This window comes from Chenopodium album, chromosome 21 (genome assembly GCF_948465745.1).
Source record: "Chenopodium album chromosome 21, dcCheAlbu1.1, whole genome shotgun sequence".
NCBI lineage: Eukaryota > Viridiplantae > Streptophyta > Magnoliopsida > Caryophyllales > Amaranthaceae > Chenopodium > Chenopodium album.
In genome coordinates this window covers 2,607,138-2,623,694 of record NC_137854.1, presented here as the reverse complement: position 1 = coordinate 2,623,694, position 16,557 = coordinate 2,607,138, and the positions used below count along the sequence as shown (strand labels likewise).

Genomic DNA, 16,557 nt, shown 5'->3' with positions numbered 1-16,557 from the left:
TTGGTAAATAACTAGATATGAACTATATACAATTCCAAATTTTATCATTTTTGAGTAATCTAAAGTCTGTAAAATTCAGACATTGTTATGGATTACTTCCTTTGGTTGCGTGATCGTGTAACTGTGCTAGAGGCTTGTCTGAGATGCTGATACTGTAATACACACTTGTGTTCATTGTTTCCTAGTCTCCTACAATCTTCATCATGAAAGTGAATGAGTTGCAAAATTAAGGTTTTTCATCAACAGATTCTAGTTCAGTGGTTTGGTGGATCATATAATGTTTAAGAAGAGGCACCGTTAAATGTTTTTTGTGACAGTATATGCTGCTATAGATACTATACTGAAAATTGGGTCGACATTATTTTTAGGAAAAATTGACATTTGCTACCGGCGAAAGTACATAGTATTACATTTACTAGCCGTTTAATATTTTTTTTTTTATTTTGCTACCACCCAAAACTCTAAAATATTTATTTCACTACCACCTACTTACACCGTTACTATTTCCGTTAGTTGGGTTTTAGCCACCGTTTCAACCACCTTAAAGCCACACCTCCACCTTACTGTCCCTCCCCTACCCCTACCCCTCCCGTCCTGCCGACGCCGGCACGAACCCACCCCTCCTCCCTTTCCACCCTACGCAGCCCCCACCCCTACGCACAGCCCCGATCCCCGCCCCGAACCACAACCACCCCTCCCCCACCGGAATCCGCTCCCCAGCCCCGTTCCCCCACCGAAATCGACCCCCCTCCCCTTCCCCCTACCCTTTTCGGCCTTCCTTAACCCTAAACCACCACCCCAAAACCACCATAATCGAAACCCTAATTTCGTAGGGTGGTGGTTTAGTGTTGGGGAAGTCTGACAAGGGTAGGGGGAAGGGGAGGGGGGTCGATTTCGGTGGGGGAATCGGGGCTGGGAGGCGGATTCCGGTGGGGGGGATGGGGAAAGGGGGGGTGGTTTTGGGTTCGGGATGGGGGTTAGGGCTGTGTAGGGTGGGGGAAAAGGAAAGGGGGGCTGCGTAGGGTGGGGGAAAGGGCATGAGGTGGATTCGCGCCGGCGCCGGCCGAAGATCTGGGCGCCGGTCGCCGGAAGGGGGGAGGGGGAAGGGGTGGCAGCTGAGGGGAGGGGGTGGCTTGGGCTAATTTTCTAATTTTTTTTTTATTATTATTATTTTTTTTTTTTTGGAATAAACTTAACGGAACCCTTAACAGATTCCGTTAAGTGGTAGTGAAATTTTAACTATTTGATTTTGGGTGGTAGCAAAATAAAAAAAAAAATTAAACAGGTAGCAAATGTAACACACGATACTTTCGCCGGTAGCAAATGTCAATTTTTCCTTATTTTTATGTGACACTAACATTGGTGTTTACATAAGAGAATCAATCAACGTTTTTTTATTTTGGCTGACTTAAAAAACGTTTTTTTTTTTTTTTTTTTTTTTTTTTTTTTGTTGCCAGTTGCCACTTAAGTCCCTATTTCTGAAAAAAGCAAGTTGCCCTTGTAGGTAGAGGTGTCAAAACCAACCCGATCCCACTCGAAAATCCCATCATTTCGAACTATAATCGATTTGATTTTACCTGATAAATTTAAGACTCAAACTCGATTTCCAATCGACCTAAACTCAATTTAAATTTGAATTTGACTCGATTTTAACCTAATACTGATTTAACCCAACTTGAAAATATCAAATCCATCCAATTTTGTTTAAAACTTGAATTAATAAGCACACTATTATAGGTGAAGCCTTAATCAAAAAAAATCTCAAGCAAGATGAAACGGTTTGAATAAAAAAAAAATAAAGGAGAAAGTCGATACTCGTAACTTATATGTGTATATAGTCTAGATACCCCCTTAAAAAAAGAACAAATAAAAAGGGGTCCATGTGGTTTAGCTAGGTGTCAAAAACAGAATCAATGTATTAAATGGGGTGTCAATTTCAAGTGGTAGCAATTGCACATCAGCTACTACTAGTTGTTAGAAAGAATTCATCGCAACATTGAAGCCAAATTCATACAACCACCCATTTCTAAGCCTTCATTTACCTTCTTCTTCTTCTTCAACTTTGCTTTAATTATTATATCATCAATAATATGAAATAGTAATGTCTGTTCCTATTATCCCTATCCCTTTCCAAGTTTGTCTCTCTTTCTCTCTTTTTCTCTCTCCTTAAATTTACAGTCAAAACACCCAAATTAGGATTTTTTTTCTTTCTTAATATAGTAGTAGCATTTAAATTGATTTTGATTTGTAGGACGAAACTAGTAAGGAGCGGAAGAGTGAGAGGAAGTACGTCAAGAGGACTTGGTCACGTTGTTCCCTTTCTTCTTCTGATATTTCTGTAAGTTTTTATTCATTCTATCATTTGTTATTACTCTCTCCGTTCCTTTTTTGTACCGAGTAATGTATATCGATGAATAATCATGGTCAAAAGTTCCCGTCTTTTAATCCAATGTTATATAATGCTGGTTTCTATTCAACACTTTAAATAAGTTGGTTACAGTAATAGTGAAAGATCTAAAAGGTTAAAAGAACATGCATTTGTTATTTTTAGTAGTATGACCTGTTATGATGATTACGGTTACTGGGGTTAATTGTACAATTGATGGGTGATTGTCTAATTTACGTTTGCTTGGCAAAATTTTAGCTAATTGAACTATTTGTTGATTCCTTGTCCTAAATGAATGTCATTAATTTCTATTTTCGGATATCATGAGAAAATAATTGGACCGACCCGTCCCTTTTGAATGGCTGTGCATGTGTCCGAGATTGATTTTATTTTTTCGTTCCATAAACATGTAGGGAGAGAAAGATAGGGACCCGTGTGACGAGTAGTTTGCAATATTTATGAAACGGAGGCTCTAAGAAAAAATTGGTATATGACTATACGGGTGACATGCTAGATTCATTCTTAGAAGTTCTCCGTATGATACGAGTATAACATTTGGATGCGCGACGTGGCTGTAAATTCTTCTAGATTGCAAGTTTGCAACCAACCTTGTCTGCTTTTGAACTAAGGAATCTAATCCCTTATTCCTTACAATAGTGTTAAGGGAAAATTTTATAATTAAGGTAAAAAAGAAATACTGGATTTGGCATAATTAACAGCGTTCTATCACTGATTCACTAAACACTTTTAACATAATAATATGTACCGACATACATCTAATTAGTGCTGCTATGTATAGTGTAGTATGTACATTCCTGTCAAAAAAATCTATAGTGGACAAGTGGTACATTGTTTGGTGCTGCTATGTATAGTATGCTGGTACTCTAATTCTACATGAAATGATGAAAGTGCGTCCTAATATGCTCTGAATGATGTTACAATAAGGACATATTAGTGCACTAGATAGAATTTCCTTCCTTTTAAATCATTTGAGGTTTGAGAAAATAATGTCGGCGAAGGTTATACTACATAAAGTAAGCGAAGCTAAGTGGGTAGGGACGCGACAGGGGCTGGGGCCACGTAATTAGTCCTTTATACTTTCATTGTTGTTCAAATTATTGGTAAATCCTATTAACATATTCTTGTGTGCCTCTTATTGTTATTTAATTAAGTCAAATAATTTATTTTAAAGTTTTTACAACAGACTGGTGAATATGTCCTTTGCAGGGGTTATGGCATCAGCACAGAAAGCCCAAAAGGTTGCTCAAATTGTCTGAAGAATATAGTTAAATTTAATCATCCATTGTCTCTATGATCTGTTATTTCTGACATAATTGCTGGCTGTTTACTTGAAGATGTAAGCTAAATGTTCAGAAAAATCTCGATGTAAAATCTAAGTCCTTTGTTGCCACTCAAGCTGAAGAACTTCGATCCAAATTGGATTCGAGATATCCAAGCTTTGTTAAATCTTTGGTGAAGTCACATGTTACTGGTGGCTTTTGGATGGTAAGCATTAGACTAATAACATAATATGTGCTAGATTTGGCTATTGCTGAAATTTATTGTTCCTATTCATTTAATATGTTAGACTTTTCTGGGTACAGGGACTTCTTGCGCCGTTCTACCAGAAGCATTTACCACCGAAAGACACCATCATAACATTGGAAACTCAAAGTAAGAAGCTATATAAGACTAAATATCTTGCAAGAAAGACAGGTTTAAGTGGCGGGTGGAAAGGATTTGCTATATCTGAAAGATTGTTAGTAGGAGATGTTCTTGTGTTTCAGCTAATAGCAGACACCAAATTCAAGGTAATCTTGTCTTAGGCATATCTTTTTGTTTCTTTGCACGTTAAGATTGATATATCTGGAAAGGTTGTGCTGGCTACTTCAGACTCTAGAGAACTTTGATAGAATGGTAGAAATATGCTGAGTGTAAAGCCTAATAGCCTATGATAAAACCTGGAATGAGGGAAATTTGTGAGTTTGGTGGGGAGATAACAAACCTTATCCTTCATAAGATATTGCAAGTCCTTCAGAAAGAAGATTTGGTGTCCTATTTATTTTATTAATTCATCTGCCCCAAAAAAATAAGGGGAATGAACAAATTTGAAATATAGATCTCGAATTTGATAACACTTGTTTCAAGCACAACGTTATTACAAAACTAGCAGCTGGTGAGCATAGCTTTTATTGTACTTTGATCTTATATTAGTTATATAAAATCCTTCGTAGGTCTACATAATTAAAGAATATAAAGTGACTGAGGTAGATGGAGCTCTCTCCCTGCTAAAATTGGATACTCCTGAAAAACAAAGTGATCCTGGTAGGTCTGTCTCAATTTTTAATATACTCATAACCCCTCTGTCCCAGCTTGGAGTTATCATTACCAGTGAAAATTGTTTTCCCGGCTCGAAGTGGGGATCCACACTCATTTACTACAATATTTCTCTTTATTATCTTCATCCAATCTCCATTCTCTGAGCTGGGATGGAGGGAGTATATCCTGAAGTCTTAACCTTACTGATTATTTCAGTCTGACAACTCATCACAGGAGCCAGAAATTGTATAGACTTGCCTCAAGTTGATCAGAGAAGTATGCAACCACCTGAAAACTCAGAAAGCAACAGTACTGAAAATTCTTTTAGATCAAGAGTAGCTGATGGTTTCCCGATATGTGAAGAAGCAGCTTTAAGTCCAAGTGCTGTTTCAACATTCGACAACTTTAGCATTGTAATCAATGACTTGCTTAAAGACTATGAGCTCCCTCGACATATTAAGTGGAGTTACTATAAACTGTGTTGCAGTCAGGACAGTTTGCTTCATGCCAATCTTCCGCATTGGATGAACCATATTTTGATAGGTGGAATCATAATTGAGACTGTTACCATCGCTGATGCTTTAAGACAGTGTGATCTTTCAACTTCCAAGGAAGAATTTGCCATTTGGGATAAGACTCTGAGTGCCCTTGAGCTTCTTGGGATGAACAACGGTTTTCTGCGTTCCCATTTGCACCATCTTCAAAGAATTGTGCATGATCCGGAAGTAGCCACCTACAAACAAAAATGTTTGGAGCTATGTTCTGAGAACTCTCGTGCAGAAGATGAGATCAGGAGTCTTACGGCTAGACTTGCTGAATTGAAGAAGGTCCATAAGAAACGTGCTGCTGATATCGATAATCTCAAGTCGAAGATTAATAGTCATGAACTCAAGTTTCAGGAACAGGTACATGCCCCCTGGTGATTTGATAACAACCTTTACTACGAGTTAAGTTTAGACGAATCCCTTTTTTTTTTTTTTTGGTTCAAAGACACCCCTAATTAGAAGGGAAACCCTACCAGTCTTGTTCAAAATATCGAAAATTACCCGGCCCAAGCCAAGTGTATGATTTTTAGTAGCTCCTTTCGCCGCAAGTTGCAAGGAAGATAGCTGTGCATTATGATAATGATAGTAGATGTTTTACTTGTTTCAAATTGTTGTGTAATTTGTAGTTTTGTGTAGCTTTTGTTCTGATATAATAGCTGATTAGAGAAATGCTCTCTTTTTTGTTTTTTTGGATGTTGTAAGCTACTCTTTGGACATATCTTGAGTCTGAAGGGTCTTATATGCTTTTAATCCGTTATCTTTCAGGAGAATTAGTGAATCCCATCAATTATTGATTATGTAGAAAATCACTCTAAAAATTAGACCTTTGGATTCTTTATTTATTGTGTGGTGTAACGGTGTTCCAGAAAGATCAATAAGCATAAACAATGAACCTCAAGGTAGGAAACTAGGGATGGGCTGGGTATCAAATTGGCTAAGGGCCATGTCGATCCAGCCCATGTGTTGAATCATCGGCTTGGGGTCACATGACTCACATCCCATTTATAGTGTAATCTAGTGAAATGCAAAATCCCATTTTCATACTTTTTTTTGTAAAGAAGGGGGTTCATTCCGGGGCGGCGGGGGAGAATTTCATATCAATACCGTACCCTCATCTCTTACTAAACAAAAATACTACGATACGAAGTATGTACATTACTCCCCCCACCCCCACAATTTTTTATTTTTTTTGTTTTTGGTGGAGAGATATGAATTATGAAATTATGACCTATACATTATTAAGGCGGATAATTTTAACCATGACATTACACTATATGATTACAAATTGCGAGGGAAGGGATTGAAATTGTGACCTATTGTACATTCATACATACTGTAAAGACGGCCAAATTTTAACCACAAGGTTTTGGGAGAGGGGAGGGCTGATTTTTGGGTACAAGAATATTTCATTGAAAAAAAAAAAAAAAAGGAAAACAGTGTTGCGCCAAATGTTAAGAAAACGGTAGAGATCGCTTACGAAATTGAAGTCGAAGCAATTAACATACTCTGTAGTCTTTGTTAACCCTAAGTCCCAAATTTTGGTATAAAATCGTTCATTTCAAACACAATTATCAAATTTTGCTACTGAAATTATTAACAGGGTCAAATGAAGACAACAGTTGTCAAGCTTAAGAGGAAATCGCCAGCTTCTACGCGCAAGGTAATGAATTTTTGCAATTATTATCACAATTGTTACTTTAATTTACTCCAATTACATAGGATCAAAATCAAATAAAATTATTGTACAAAAGTGATGGAATGTATGCATGAAGAAGTTTGTTAATGTTTATAATTTTCTATTCTTTAATTTTGATATTGGGGTTGAATCGCAAGAATTTTTCAATTTACCCAGTCAAATAGTATGAAATTAAGTGCAAAGGCACCAAATTTCCGCGGGAAACAATGTTAATGGTGGATGAAATAGCTTATAGTATTACATGAAGTACTGTCACTACCAATGTCACTGAAAATGTTTTACGTCAAACCAAATGAAGCCTAAGAGCAAGTGGAAAGTGTAAATTTTGTGGGTTAAGGTGGTTATTTCATGTTTTCAAAGATAGAATAGATTAAAAGTTAGTCGGATTTTATAAAATAATGAACTCTCAGACTTTGGTGGGTTTACATAAAACAATGTTGTAAAAGTAATATATTTGAAACTTTCTTAAAGAAAAGTGTTGCGATTATTATGGAACGAGGGAAGTAAAATTTGTAATTTGTCGGTGTGTATCGAAATGATTAATTGATCTGTATTTTACAGAGTTTGCTCCATCCACACAAGGAAGCCAAAAGGTTAGTGAAATATCATTAGCATTACTTTGTAGTTCATTGGTCTTGTCATTTATTTTATACTAATTGTCAACATGTGGGCACTTCTTTAATCTGTAGGCAAAACATTAAGTCATCAATACTTTGTCAAGCTGAGGAGCTTCGCTCTAGATTAGCGGTCCAATATCCTAGCTTTATAAAAACAATGGTGAAGTCCCACGTTGCTAGCTGTTTTTGGATGGTTAGCACTCTATTATAAGGGCCTTTTATATGTTTACCTATGTTACATGTACTTTTCATTTCAATTTGAGGACATGTGTAGGATTCTTGCAGCTCTAGCATGGGTATGAATCTAGCCATTTAGATTTGGCTTAAAGCAGGCCAAAAATTTGGAAATGGCTGAGCTCTACTTTTGGACACGTACTCATGTTAGATTTGCATCGCATATTTCATGTAATGTAAAACTAGGTTAATTCTGATGTTTGAAGGACAGAGATAGTGTTACCTGTGCTAACTCAGTTTATCTTCATTAGGGGCTTCCTCTTTCTTTTTGCAAGATGAATATGCCACAAAAGGATACTTTATTTAACTTGGAAGTTGAAAATGGTAAGCAATACCATGCAAAATATCTTGCTAGAAAGTCAGCATTAAGTGGTGGGTGGAGAGGATTTTCTATAGCTGAAAAACTGTCAGAAGGTGATGTCCTGGTATTCCAACTAGTAAAGTCTACCAGATTTAAGGTAGTATTTTGGATATGTATACTTTCCTTTCCTCTATTGTATTTGCTGTCCTTCACAGTCTTGAGTCTTGACTGCTTTGTTTGATAACTTTTATGACATTGCACGTTCTAAGCTTAAGAGTGTCAATTCAATATTTCGTTAATATGAATGGGAATTGCAATCGAAAGAGCATAAATACCTGGATAGATAATTCTGGATAAATGTTGATGTCTCAATCTGTGGCTATAGAATTGTATGCCAAGTAGGTGTGAAAACTGTGGGGTAAAACTTAAATTCTGCTTAACATGCAGAAGTAGATTTGAAGTTAGTAGAAGTCTGAGAGAAGTTATGTTACATGTATCAACTCTAAGTATTTAGAAGATTTTTTATAATTTGTCTAGCAAATGGACCAAAGTGGAGTGTCAAGATGTCCCTATTCATGATGGACTATGGATTGGCCTATGTAGATACTTGAGGAGAGGCACCGTGTCAATGATGAAAGACTAGTACAATGAAGGCATTGTTGAATGGAGTCTTATACTTGTATTTGTTTATGTTCTGAAACTGTATTTGTTCTTAGGCAGATCCAACGTTATTATTTGTTATTGTCGAAAAGCACATAACAATTTTAGCATAACTAAAAGAGCCTAGTTGCCTAATTTTGTCATACAAATGTTTTGTAGAACAACTCAGCTTGTCAAATAGATGATATTACTGCAAATACATACCTTCAGAGGGTGAAGTTTTCTCTCTGAATTGCTTCTCAAGCTGAATAACATTATCTGAGTTAACGTTTCCATTGTTATTTTCGCGTGAAATCCTTATTGTTTCTGAATTTTAAAGCATCACCAAATCTTTTGCAGCTGTACATACTTAGGAAAAGTAACCTGACCAAGAATGATAAATCTCGTGTCATACAAAGTCTCCCAACTGAAGTAACACGAAGTGGTATCGTTGAGTCACATCTTAATTAAGTCAATTTTGTATCAATTATATCTTTATATGGAGAGTGATAAATTTGATTTGAGTTTGTTATTGTACCAATTTTATGTTCAGGTCAAGAAGTGGGCACCCTTGAGCATGCTATTGAAACAAATTGACCATCTTCTCTGTCTGAAGTAGCTCAAGATAAAGACCAAGAGTTTCTCTCTGAAGATGATCCTCACATTTTTCAGCAGGCAGATAAATTAGAAAAAGAGAGATCTGTAAATCCTGGAAAATCCAAACATGATTTGCTATCTGATTCGTTTGTTGTTGATAGTGGTATTGCAAGCTTTGAGGAGTTCCAAACAGTAATAGATGATTTGCTGAAGAAAAAGTATGACCTTCCTCATGATATCAAACAAAGCTATTACCAACTTTGTTGCAGCCAGGACAAATTGCTTCATACCAATCTCCTGAAAGGCATTAATCCTTTCTTGATTGCTGGAAGCATCATTGAAACTGTCAATGTTACTGCTGTGATAAAAAGCTGTAAGCTCCATAACTTTAATGATGATTTGCCTATATGGGATGAAAAACTAAAGTCCCTCAAAATTCTTGGGATGAATGTCGGATTTTTGCGCAGTCATCTAGACCGCCTTCAAAGGATTGCCTCTGACTCTGAGGCTGCCAAGAACAAGCAGCAATATCAGAACCTATGTGCAGAGCATGATGTCTCTGAAAGTAAGATTAAAGATCTTGAAGCAAAACTTAAGGAGGTGCTTAGAGTTTTTGATAAGCGTTCTGGTGATATCGAGGAGCTGAAAATGAAGATTGAGAATCACAAGTCCAGGTTTCAGAAACAGGTCAGTGTTATGTGGTGGTGATACTATCTTATCTTAAGTATATACTCGTTATATATACCTGTTATGTGCAGCCAATGTTCTTTTGTATGTCTTGCATATGTAATTATGTATAGCCAAGGCAATTTTGCATTTTGGTAACATCAGTGCCTTGGTTTACCTAGGAAGCTTTTTGTAAGTAGGCTCTCTAGGATATACGAAGTATGTGCCAAGGTATTGGCTTATTGTATGAAAACAAAATCCGTAGCAGAACTAGCAGTTTATAAGTGATTTGATAGTAATATTGCAATATAGAATAGATAACTATGGAGTAGCTGAAATTGTTTACTTTGTCGTAAGGAACCTACATATCTGCAGTGGTTTAGCATCTGTTAGCTTTTGGGGGAATTTTTTATGTGAACCTGTAGAACTCTTCAGTAAGTGAAGTGGTACTTCTGGTTGATCTGAGATGTGTAATATAGTATTTGGTCGAACCTATTTGAGGTTAAAGAATTGCACTTTGGCTGTATACTAAGGAATTTATCTTATATTCTAGGAGTGTGATCTCATTCAAGCATAGTTTAGACAGCAAACTTAAGAAGTCAAGAGACCATGAGGGTAACATGCTTCTGAGTATTATTAAGGTTTATTTGACTAAACTAATTATATTAATTTCTAGTCTAAATCCATCAAGCTTTGCTGAATGTAGATCTTGTAAAATTGACCCCTATTATACTCAAAACTAAATTTTCAGATTTTGACTGGTCGAATTTGATCTAGACCCAAAATCTAAATATGACAAACTTGATCAATCTTTCTAAATTAGACTAATGTGCTATAGACTTGAGTTGAAGAATTAGGTTTAGCTTATATTTTGGGACATTTGCTGTGGTAGTTTCCTTTTTTTTTTTTTTAATCATTATTATTAGCCTCTTCTCCTTGGCCTCTTCTCCTATTTAGCTTTAGATTGGTAATCTACACCTTGTTTGAGGCTTGGAGCAAGTTAACAAGCAAGTAAGCAACAACTTATACACTTGGGTGAACTTAGAAATACGAGTTGTTACTGGGTCATACACTCATACTCAGGTTTTAGACGCCTTATACACCTTCAGGCTCTAGTGCATAAAGCTTTTATTATTACTCAAGGTTGAAACAATTCGGGTATTAAATACAACGGGACTATGGGAGTAGAGTACTGTATATGCTAATCTGCCTTAAGATGATAAGAGTATCCCTTCAACCTTAATTCACAATCTAAAAGGTGCATGTGCGTCAAGTCTAAATCATACATTATTAAATAAACGTTGTAAATTTGAGATCAAAGATCCAACAATTGAATTTTTTTATAAAAAAAAAACAAAAATTGGCAGCAATCAAATGAGTCTTTCAAAAAAATGAGTGTTGAAATAGTGAATTTGGGGTCCATTATTTATTTATTTTGGCAGCATTAATATGGGGTTGGTTATTTTTTCTGTTATTCCGCAAAGATGTACTCTGATATTATTTGGTTATTTTTCTGATTTGATGGTTTTATTTTATTTTTTGACTTGATGTCGATTTTTTGGAACCTTTCTTTTTGAATTCCCATCACCTGGTCAAGTGAAATCTTTTTAATTTGTCCGAAACCAAGATTTTGCTTTTAACTCATTTTCACAAAATATCACTGAAATTTTTCCGTTATTTTACATCACAAGTGCACTTTGTGTAATTGGGGTGATGGGTCCAAGTATATTCCTCTCTTTCTCATCATTTGTTTTCCTGTTTGTTTTTGTGGCTTATCAAAATGCTGTACTTTGTTAACTCATCAATCTTGACTAAATTAGTTAATAATTTCATAATAGGTTGTATAAAGTTCGGATTTATTGCAAATGAGTTTAGGTTGAAAGATATACCCGTCTACATTCATACTTGAAAGAGATATATTTGCATCCATACCAAAAACAAAATACATTCTACATCAGTTAGTTAAAAGTTATTTGTACCCATCTTGTCCATCTACATCCATATCTAAAACAAACTTACAATGTATATACAAACTTACATTAAGGTTGTTTACATCAATTGCCTAATCAATACCCATCAACATCTTATTTTCAGTCAAAAACTTCATTTGCCTCCCTGCCTTAAAGCAACTGTTTGCATCAATTAGCCATCAAAAGTTCCATACCCATTGATATCCATATCTTAATACCTCATATGTAACCTTGTCTACTGAATTCCGTCTTCTTTAATTAGCCTTTTTACCGAACATTATCTCGTTTGCATCAATTTCCTTTAACATTATCTCTTTCCTCAAAATTCAAGTAAAATGACTTATGAATTCCGTCTTCTGTAATTAGCCTTTATACCTAATCTTGTTTGCATCAATTTCCCTTTTAACTCTTTTCATCAAAATTCAAATAAAACTATCATTTTAATGAGTACTCCCTATGACCAATTTACACAAAGTGAGATATATACACGCAAACACACAAATGAAGTTCGATAAAGGAAGTATCGAGGCAATGATGACCAATGTGATTAGGACTATGTATTATGATGATAATGATGTTATGATCCGCAAAAGGTCTGTTTATTAGACCAAAAGGGGGGGAGGGGTAGTGTTTGAAAATCAAAGGTAAACTAGTTGTTGATTACATACCCAAGTACATTAGATTGAAATGAAGGTACATTACAAGACCCAACTACAAGTAGAACAGATCTAATCATCCGAAGCTCCGAACCAATAGGAAGAAAGGAAAGAGAAAGAGAAAAACCTGCATACAATTTTTTTTCCCCTTTTGTACATGAAAACACCTAAAAGGACAAATTTCTAGGACAGAAAACACTAGAAAGTCCCCCAAAAAAGGTGATTAATCAACCCACTAACCCACATATTAGCATCCTCTAGATTCCATAATAACCTCCTCTGAAAAATTGAAGGTAAATAGAAAATAAATAAATAAAAAAAGATAAAAACAGTCAAAGTTGCACCTTCCCTCTATGAACAGTACACCAAACTGATCTCTGTAATTAAATTCCCATCTCCATATCACTGCTACTTGAACCTTCATTGCTCACCAATTCCTGAAATTTCAACAAATAAACATTCAGAATTCAGTAAATCTAGCTAGGAAAGGATCGGAACGTGACTATTAATTCTGGACAGGAGGAGTATTCCCGTGTTTAATAAAACATACAGTACATAATTAAGGTGAAAAGTGAGAGTAAAAGGTTAGAACCTGAGGAGATTTGGCAGGATTTGGATCTTCAATGGAGAAAGAAAACCTTTTACCAGAATCAACAGAAATATCCATTTTCTCAGGCTTTTTAGAGCCAATGTGGGACTTTCTAAGACCCAAGAAACCCTTCCATCTATTAGAAGAAGAACCCTTAGGAGGCTTAAGAGAGAAGCCAACATCATCATCATTAACAAGAAGCTCATCTCTTAAGGTCCTCTGATTGTTTCCGGTTCCGTTGTCTTTGAAGGGCAAGAGCCTGCCTTTAGAGAAGAGTTCATCAGCAGTAGTAGTGAGAGTATTAGAATTAGTAACAGAGAATTCAAAATCAGAAGAAGCAGGTGGTGCTAATTCTGATCTAGTAAAATGATGGTGATTGTGATTGTGAGATTCAACAAAGTCATTAGAGAAAGATATTCTAGGGCTCATTGGAGGCTGAGAATGAGGAGGATGAGAGTTGTTGTACATCTCTAAACATGCCATGAGAGAGTGAAAGAAAGAGAGAATTGGTGCACTGAAACAAGAGAGCAAAATAAGGGCCTGTTATTATTAGTATCAGCACAGCATAACCAAACAAAAAGGATTTTGTTTTTTTATTTTTTTTTTCTATGTTAATTAATATTAGATGGACCCAATATTAGTGTATTGCCCTCTGTTTCTATCCTCTTCCTTTAACCCCACTTCTCTTTCTTTCTTTCTCTCTCTTTGGGTTTCAGTATTTTATATCACAGGCTTTAAGGCTGGACAGAGTAGGAGCCTTTGAACTTTGAATGCTTTTCTTTATTTTCAATTTAGGTTTTATTTAAGGATATAATAATGTAACATAGCCCTTAGGATTATGTAAAAGTTAAATTTAATGGAGATAAGATATAGATAACACACCCTTTGAATTGGATGACTTGTCTAGTGCCAAGCGGTTTTATTGAGTTTTGGAATTTGGTAATAGCGTCCAATAACGGGGCTTGAGTAGGGATGTAGGAACGGTTCTAGTTTTGAGGGGGATAAAAAATAGTATAGGTATTTCGTATGTAATCGTTAAAATTGAATCTAACTAGTTAAGAATACTCACACGTGTAGCATTCTACAAACTTATGATGTGTTCTCTTCACCTAAAATAAGGTGTTGTGATTATATTCTATTAAGTTTTGATCTAATAAGGTTCTAGTCTCCTAATTTGACTAAACTTTGACCGTATGTTTTGAACTAGTTTCTTCTAGTCAAATTCTACCGAGTATTAAAAAACAAGTACCCCATGATAAGTTTACAGTGAAATGAATATATATTTTACATTCAACGCACCGGGGTGGTGGTAGTTGTTTTAAAACTGTTAATGTACTTCATGCATGATGTGATGTTGTTTTGGCAAGACATAAAGTTTGACCGTATGTTTTGAACTAGTTTCTTCTAGTCAAATTCTACCGAGTATTAAAAAACAAGTACCCCATGATAAGTTTACAGTGAAATGAATATATATTTTACATTCAACGCACTGGGGTGGTGGTAGTTGTTTTAAAACTGTTAATGTACTTCATGCATGATGTGATGTTGTTTTGGCAAGACATAAAGTTTTGCATTGAATGGCTAGGTTCATGTTCATGCTTGAATTCATGATTCATAGAGAAGATGCTCTGTTCCTCCTTTGCTTCTTGTCCGGATGCTCAGCCTTTTAGGAGCTATGGAGTACCAATTTGATGCCATTCTCATCAATGGTTCTCTTTTTATATCAAAATTTTAAAAAATCTCAATTCTGACCAAAAAGAAATTGGTGTTACTGATAAATGATGAATTACTAATGAGAAATAAATGATTGGGAATTTATGTGGATGTATTCAGTCCACAACATACGAAAATCCAAACAATTGGTCCACAACATACCAAGAATTCAAATTGAATTTCATTCATTATTTTAGATTAACCAAGAAACCAGAAGATCAACATAGCATAATTCATAGAAAGGCAGTATGTTTGAGACATTAGTACATGTGAGTATATGCACACCAAGTACTGCAGTACTATGGTAGGCCCCTTTCATATGGTTTTTCAAGTACAGAAATATCAATGTATTTATTCCTCAGTTTATGGGTAGGAGAACAATCATAGGTTAATAATCATGATTGGACCATAATTCCTTCTAACCCCATCATTTGAAACATTAGGTGTGTATTAGTCGTACGTGGATCATCGCCTATTCATATACTTCCTCCGTTTCTATTTAGTTGACGCGTTTGATTTAGGCACATATATTAAGGAGAGGAGAGAGAGTGATAGAGAATGAAAAAGCAAGTGGGGTAGCTTGTAAATGTAAGGTAAAAAATTTACCCAAAAAGGAAACGTGTCAACTAAAAAAAAACTTTCTAAAAAGGAATACGTGTCAACTAAAAAGAAACGGAGGTAGTATTGACTAGGCGAATGCCCGTACTAATTTTGAATGTGTGATTGTTAATAGTCCAACACGTAAAGCCGATTAGACTAAGCGAGGTTGTAATAATGTTTTAAAAAATATAGCTGTCAAATGGAAAGAGTTTGAACAAGAAAGATGGGGTAAATGAAAGCAACAGGAGTGTAATAAAAGAAATGAGGGCATTTATGAAAGGAAATTGGATTGTTGTTGCAAAAGAGGAAAAAGGGTTTAAATGTGATTAGCTGGGAATTTTAGGAGAGAGAAAGTGAGGAGGATATTATGATTTTGATTTCTTTGTATTCTGGTAACAGTTAACCCAAGAGGGGAGAGTTGGGTTGGCATATTGTATTGTGTAGTGGCAGAGTTGACCGAAGTTTGACTTGTAAGTAATCAGAATATGAGCTGGCGATACTGACTCATCAAACTCACCACGTGATTAACCCATTGGTTCTTTTTTTTGTGCTACTGTACCCCTTCTATTCTTCATTGGATTTTTCCATTTTTTTTTATTTTTTATTTTACTACAATTGATTAGGAAAGAAGGAAATTAGGAACTGAACTGAATTAAAATTAAGCTGAAGAGAGCAAGCCCCAAGTTTAATTAGGAAAGCCGATATTGATAAAAATGCCGATTTAGTTCTAATGGAGAATTGTGTCATGATCTTCATCTACAATATATTTTATAAGCAATGGTCTTGACATTGAGGACGATATTCAAAGAGTGTTATTGCAAACGTCGATGAGTGACAACCTTTTGTTGTTATTAATGAAATAATGATGCATAACTTAATATTAATGTCATAGAATAATTTGTGATGCATAAGTTTAAATTAATGTCATAGTATAATTTGTAATTCTATGAGTTGCGCATAATTTAGGGCTTTATGATATAAATTGGTGTTAATGAAATGAAGCATTATTGTATTCTGTGAGAAAGGGAG

The 16,557-nt window shown here is 35.4% G+C and overlaps 4 protein-coding genes across 5 annotated transcripts; 3 read left to right on the top strand and 1 right to left on the bottom strand.

Annotated features, from left to right (window-relative positions):
• The first annotated feature begins 1,956 nt into the window (after positions 1 to 1,956).
• On the top strand, positions 1,957 to 6,020 carry LOC145602896 (B3 domain-containing protein Os01g0234100-like). The gene is made up of 7 exons (XM_081659045.1): positions 1,957 to 2,134; positions 2,252 to 2,338; positions 3,614 to 3,645; positions 3,742 to 3,892; positions 3,991 to 4,197; positions 4,621 to 4,711; positions 4,940 to 6,020. The coding sequence occupies exons 1-7, from the start codon at positions 2,102 to 2,104 to the stop codon at positions 5,626 to 5,628; spliced, it is 1,290 nt and encodes a 429-aa protein (XP_081515171.1). The 5' UTR covers positions 1,957 to 2,101; the 3' UTR covers positions 5,629 to 6,020.
• Positions 6,021 to 6,586: 566 nt separating this feature from the next.
• Positions 6,587 to 10,270, top strand: LOC145602771 (B3 domain-containing protein At3g19184-like). 2 transcript variants are annotated; one of them, XR_014104611.1, is made up of 7 exons: positions 6,587 to 6,910; positions 7,508 to 7,539; positions 7,636 to 7,756; positions 8,049 to 8,255; positions 9,098 to 9,182; positions 9,291 to 9,707; positions 9,802 to 10,270. XR_014104611.1 is itself a non-coding variant. In XM_081658927.1 (6 exons), exons 1-6 carry the CDS (start codon positions 6,857 to 6,859, stop codon positions 9,332 to 9,334), a joined length of 543 nt encoding a protein of 180 aa, XP_081515053.1. In that variant the 5' UTR covers positions 6,587 to 6,856; the 3' UTR covers positions 9,335 to 10,270. The 2 variants fall into 2 exon arrangements, 1 of the variants encoding a protein (XP_081515053.1); XM_081658927.1 differs by having other exon boundaries at positions 9,291 to 10,270.
• On the top strand, positions 9,390 to 10,288 carry LOC145602648 (B3 domain-containing protein Os01g0234100-like). The gene is made up of 3 exons (XM_081658816.1): positions 9,390 to 9,412; positions 9,496 to 10,021; positions 10,166 to 10,288. The coding sequence occupies exons 1-3, from the start codon at positions 9,390 to 9,392 to the stop codon at positions 10,286 to 10,288; spliced, it is 672 nt and encodes a 223-aa protein (XP_081514942.1).
• Positions 10,289 to 12,557: 2,269 nt separating this feature from the next.
• LOC145602904 (uncharacterized) lies at positions 12,558 to 13,783 on the bottom strand. The gene is made up of 2 exons (XM_081659052.1): positions 13,219 to 13,783; positions 12,558 to 13,063 (listed from the first exon to the last, which is right to left on the bottom strand). Exons 1-2 carry the CDS (start codon positions 13,696 to 13,698, stop codon positions 13,010 to 13,012), a joined length of 534 nt encoding a protein of 177 aa, XP_081515178.1. The 5' UTR covers positions 13,699 to 13,783; the 3' UTR covers positions 12,558 to 13,009.
• Between the last annotated feature and the right edge of the window lie 2,774 nt (positions 13,784 to 16,557).

What these genes read in the sequence shown, in the direction of transcription:
- LOC145602896 (XM_081659045.1), top strand. Translation starts at nt 2,102, where the DNA reads ATGTCTGTTCCTATTATCCCTATCCCTTTCCAA. An exon ending in TTATCCCTATCCCTTTCCAA is followed by an intron (nt 2,135 to 2,251) that starts GTTTGTCTCTCT and finishes TTTGATTTGTAG; the next exon opens with GACGAAACTAGTAAGGAGCG. An exon ending in TGAAAAACAAAGTGATCCTG is followed by an intron (nt 4,712 to 4,939) that starts GTAGGTCTGTCT and finishes AACTCATCACAG; the next exon opens with GAGCCAGAAATTGTATAGAC.
- LOC145602771 (XM_081658927.1), top strand. Translation starts at nt 6,857, where the DNA reads ATGAAGACAACAGTTGTCAAGCTTAAGAGGAAATCGCCAGCTTCTACG. An exon ending in CGCCAGCTTCTACGCGCAAG is followed by an intron (nt 6,911 to 7,507) that starts GTAATGAATTTT and finishes TGTATTTTACAG; the next exon opens with AGTTTGCTCCATCCACACAA. An exon ending in AACTGAAGTAACACGAAGTG is followed by an intron (nt 9,183 to 9,290) that starts GTATCGTTGAGT and finishes TTTTATGTTCAG; the next exon opens with GTCAAGAAGTGGGCACCCTT.
- LOC145602648 (XM_081658816.1), top strand. Translation starts at nt 9,390, where the DNA reads ATGATCCTCACATTTTTCAGCAG. An exon ending in ATCCTCACATTTTTCAGCAG is followed by an intron (nt 9,413 to 9,495) that starts GCAGATAAATTA and finishes TGTTGTTGATAG; the next exon opens with TGGTATTGCAAGCTTTGAGG. An exon ending in AGTCCAGGTTTCAGAAACAG is followed by an intron (nt 10,022 to 10,165) that starts GTCAGTGTTATG and finishes TGGTAACATCAG; the next exon opens with TGCCTTGGTTTACCTAGGAA.
- LOC145602904 (XM_081659052.1), bottom strand. Translation starts at nt 13,698, where the DNA reads ATGGCATGTTTAGAGATGTACAACAACTCTCATCCTCCTCATTCTCAG. An exon ending in ATCCTGCCAAATCTCCTCAG is followed by an intron (nt 13,064 to 13,218) that starts GTTCTAACCTTT and finishes TTGAAATTTCAG; the next exon opens with GAATTGGTGAGCAATGAAGG.